This window comes from Cariama cristata, unplaced genomic scaffold (genome assembly GCF_000690535.1).
Source record: "Cariama cristata isolate BGI_N322 unplaced genomic scaffold, ASM69053v1 scaffold25470, whole genome shotgun sequence".
In the NCBI taxonomy this organism is placed as follows: domain Eukaryota; kingdom Metazoa; phylum Chordata; class Aves; order Cariamiformes; family Cariamidae; genus Cariama; species Cariama cristata.
The window spans coordinates 4,199-7,767 of NW_009593350.1; the positions used below are offsets into that span (position 1 = coordinate 4,199).

General features: G+C 60.3%; 1 protein-coding gene across 1 annotated transcript in view; it reads left to right on the forward strand.

Annotated features, from left to right (window-relative positions):
- Positions 1-3,569, forward strand: part of LOC104169248 (hepatoma-derived growth factor-related protein 2) — a gene marked incomplete at its 5' end in the record, with an annotated part of 7,826 nt that overhangs the window by 3,769 nt on the left and 488 nt on the right. The window contains 7 exons of the mRNA XM_009710129.1: positions 7-82; positions 181-466; positions 1,154-1,248; positions 1,777-1,847; positions 2,225-2,295; positions 2,514-2,615; positions 2,713-2,936. Of these exons, the coding sequence (XP_009708431.1) occupies positions 7-82; positions 181-466; positions 1,154-1,248; positions 1,777-1,847; positions 2,225-2,295; positions 2,514-2,615; positions 2,713-2,936 (925 nt within the window). The remainder of the gene's footprint in view (positions 1-6; positions 83-180; positions 467-1,153; positions 1,249-1,776; positions 1,848-2,224; positions 2,296-2,513; positions 2,616-2,712; positions 2,937-3,569) is intronic.

A 3,569-nucleotide genomic window follows, 5' to 3' on the forward strand; every position in this document is an offset into this window, starting at 1 on the left:
TTGCAGCTGAGAAACCCCCTCCCAAGCCCCGTGGCAGAAAACCAAAACCCGAGCGTGTCCCGACCAGCTCCAGCAGCGAGAGGTGAGATCAACTGGGACACTGTCACCCTCGGGGCTGGGCTGGAGGGTCACCCACCTCCCCTCCACACAAGGGGTCCAAGCGTCCTCTGTCCTTTGCAGTGATAGCGATAGCGACGTGGACCGCATCAGCGAGTGGAAGAGGCGAGATGAAGAACGACGGCGGGAACTGGAGGAGAAGAGGAAGAGAGAGCAGGAGGAAGAGATCCGTCGGCTCCGGGAGCAGGAGAAGGAGGAGAAAGAGAAGAGGAAGGAGAAAGTGGAGAAGGGTGAGGAGGTGCACTCAGACTCAGACAGCAGCGCAGAGGATGAAGTGGCCAAAAAGGGCCGTAAAGGCCGGGCCAAGGCCCCGTCCTCCTCGGACTCTGAACTGGAGCTGGAGAAGGAGGTGAGTGCAGAGCTGTGGGGACAAACAGAGCACCCATCACCTCCCTGTCAGGTCAGCAGAGACCTCCAGGAGTGGCAGGGACCCCGCTGTCTTGGTCTTGTGTTACCCTGGGGTTGCCCCTGCAGCACTGGGAAGGGCTGTGGCCATTGACACATCCGTGCTTTGCAAATGGGAGCTCTTGCCCTGGCCCGGGACACCCCATCCGGCTGTGGGTCTCGCATCTCTGTGCTGCTCTCCACCCCACCACAGTTGTCAGATTTGCTCCGCCGTCCTTGCCGGAGCCTGGGGGAGCATCAGCCAGATTCGGCTGAAGCACGGGGAAGGGTTGCAGAGGGTTCTTAGGAACCACACTGCCCGTGGTCAGAGGTGAGGTCCTCCCTTTTAGCCTGGCGAGTTCCTCCCTGTGAAGAGGGACCAGGAAAGCAGCACAAAGATCTTGAGGTCTGGAAGGAGGTGCGAGTCTGCCAGTTGGGTACTGCAGGCTGGGTGGGCCACTTGAGATCCCAGGATATTTGCTTTTGGAGCAGCACATCGCTGTGCTGCAACCCGAGTCCTTTTTTATCCTGTGTGGGAGTGCCCCTGCACCCAAACCGACTCATGGCAGGATCGTGCCCGGCCGTGGCACTGTCTCCATCCCGCAGCGGGGAGGACTCTGCCGATCTCGCCTGCATTGTTCTCTCCTCCAAGGTAAAGAAGCCAGCAAAGAAGCAGCCCTCGGAGTTGTCAAGGAAACCAAATCAGAAGGAGAAGAGGGGCCGAGCAGAGGAGAAACCACGGAACAAGTCAGCATCTCTCCTCCCCGCATCTGTGCTTTCTTCCTCTGGGGACAGGGCTGTTCCTCTGCTGCTGCCCAACTCTCCCTTGCTGACACCCCGGGGTGGGGATGGGGCTCCTGTGGAGCTGCCCCTCAGCCCACACCACCCGTGGAGGGGTTGGGCTATTACCTCCCCTCTGTCTCCTGGAGCTGAAGGGGCTGGAGGAGGTGTTGGGGGGCACCAGGCTGAGCTTCCCTGGTGTTTTCTGTCTCGCAGGGGAAGATGCTTGGGGTATCGCTTGGGGGCTTTGCCTTTCTGCAATCCTGGGAAGCTGGGGCATGAGGGAGCTGCTGCCTCAGGGCTCCTGTCTGCCTGCTAGCTGGGAGATGTGTGTGAACGCGTGGGTGGAGCGTGGCAGGGCTCTGCTGCCTGACTTGCACCGTTGGGCAGGCCGGGGGGGATGCGCTGACATGTGCCATCACCCTTCTTGTTAGCCGAGCAGCGAGCAGGGGGTTTCACCTGGCCGGTCTTACCACTTTCCTTTTCCTCCCACAGACCTTTGAAAGTGGAACGAGGCCGGAAGAAATCTGACCTGATCCCCGAAAGGAGGATGGAGAAAAAAAAGGGTGAGAGTGTCGTTGCTTGCCATGGCAGAAGGGAGGAGAGGAGGAGAAGGGATCCGGAGTTGGTTCCCCCATCCCAGGAAGGGGAAGGATCTTTCCCAAAGGGATCAGTGTGATTGTGCTGGGGCCCTTCCCAGCAAAAAAAATCGTGTTGGGATGTATTTACGGGGCGTGCAGAGACAGTGAGTTTCCCTATATGCATCCCCTGATCTTGGCAGAGCCCAACCCTTCCTCTTCAGAGAGGCCCCTGGGGCTGTGTTTGACCTCGGAGATGCAGGAGGAAACCAAACCCTTGCTGGGGGAGAGGTCCTGGGCTCTGGGCAGTGCTGTGCTCTCCTCTGGTGGTCTGATGCCTTGGCATCTCTCTCTTGTTGCTCCAGAGCCCACAGTAGAAGAGAAACTTCAGAAACTTCACAGCGAGGTCAAATTTGCCCTGAAGGTGGATAACCCGGTGAGTGCCCGAGAGCCTTGGCCTGGCCCGAGAGGTCCCTGCTCATCGTGTCCTTGGCCACCGCGTGAGCCTTGCTGGGGGTGCTCAGCCTGGCTCAGCCTCCTCTTGCCTTTCTGGATGCTGGGTGGCCTGAGGGGACCGTGCTCCACGCAGCACTGCCCCAGATGCCCACAGGGAGACTTTCCAGGCAGCTTCTGATCTTGGTGCCATCCTTGCAGGACATCAAGCGGTGTCTGAATGCACTAGAGGAGCTGGGCACGCTCCAGGTCACCTCTCACATCCTCCAGAAGCACACCGACGTGGTGGCTACGCTGAAAAAGGTAGGGCAGAGGACTGAGTCCCTCCCTGCAGGGAGCAAGGAGCCTGCTTGGGGCTCCCCCAGCTCTAAGGGCGTCCCCCTCCCTCTTTCTGGTGCAGATCCGTCGCTATAAAGCAAACAAGGACGTGATGGAGAAAGCTGCCGAAGTCTACACCCGGTTGAAGTCGCGCGTCCTGGGACCAAAGATGGAGGCGATCCAGAAAGCCAACAAAGCCGGGCCTGAGAAGGACAAGGGGGAGGCGGAGAAGGGCCAGGAGAAGCTGTCGGCAGGGGAGACACGGAATGAGAAGGGGGAAGAGGAGACGAATGCTGGTAACGCTTCCCACACATCTCGGGGCGGTTCCCTGCTCTGTCCGGGCACGTAGCGATCCTGGGGCCCTTCTCAGGGCACATCCCGTCCTGCTGGGGAGCGGGGACACGAACAGAGGTGGCTCTTGGCCTCGGTGGTGGTGGGGAGCAGCAGCCACGCGTGGCACCCCCAGTCCCTTGTTTGCTGGAGTGCCAGGAGTGGGAAAGGACTGAATATCGAACGCTTGCGGCAGTGAGAGCAGAGGGCAAACCTCGACGCCCACGCCCTGGCTTTGGGTGCCTCTGGGCTGATTTTTGGCCCAGGATGGCTCCTCGCTGCCAGCTTGGGCACTGGTCCAAGGCACCGGGGAGACGGAGGAATGTGGAGATGTCCTTGGATGCTGACTCAGGCTCTTGCGCAGGCAGCTGGTGACTGGGATCTTCCAGCCTCGTAGCCAGGTCCCTGCCTGGGGACGTCCTCGTGATGCTGCAAGAGCCTTCCCGGAGGAGCTGATGGGGAAAATCCACTCTGCCGCCTGCCTCTGGGCTTGGGGGCTGGGGTCTTTTGGCCCCCTTTTTGTAGCTATCGGCGTCAGGCCAGACTTGGGGTCCCGGCTGGGTGTCCCTTACCTGGATGAGGACAACCTGGGGCTGGGGGTCCTTAGCT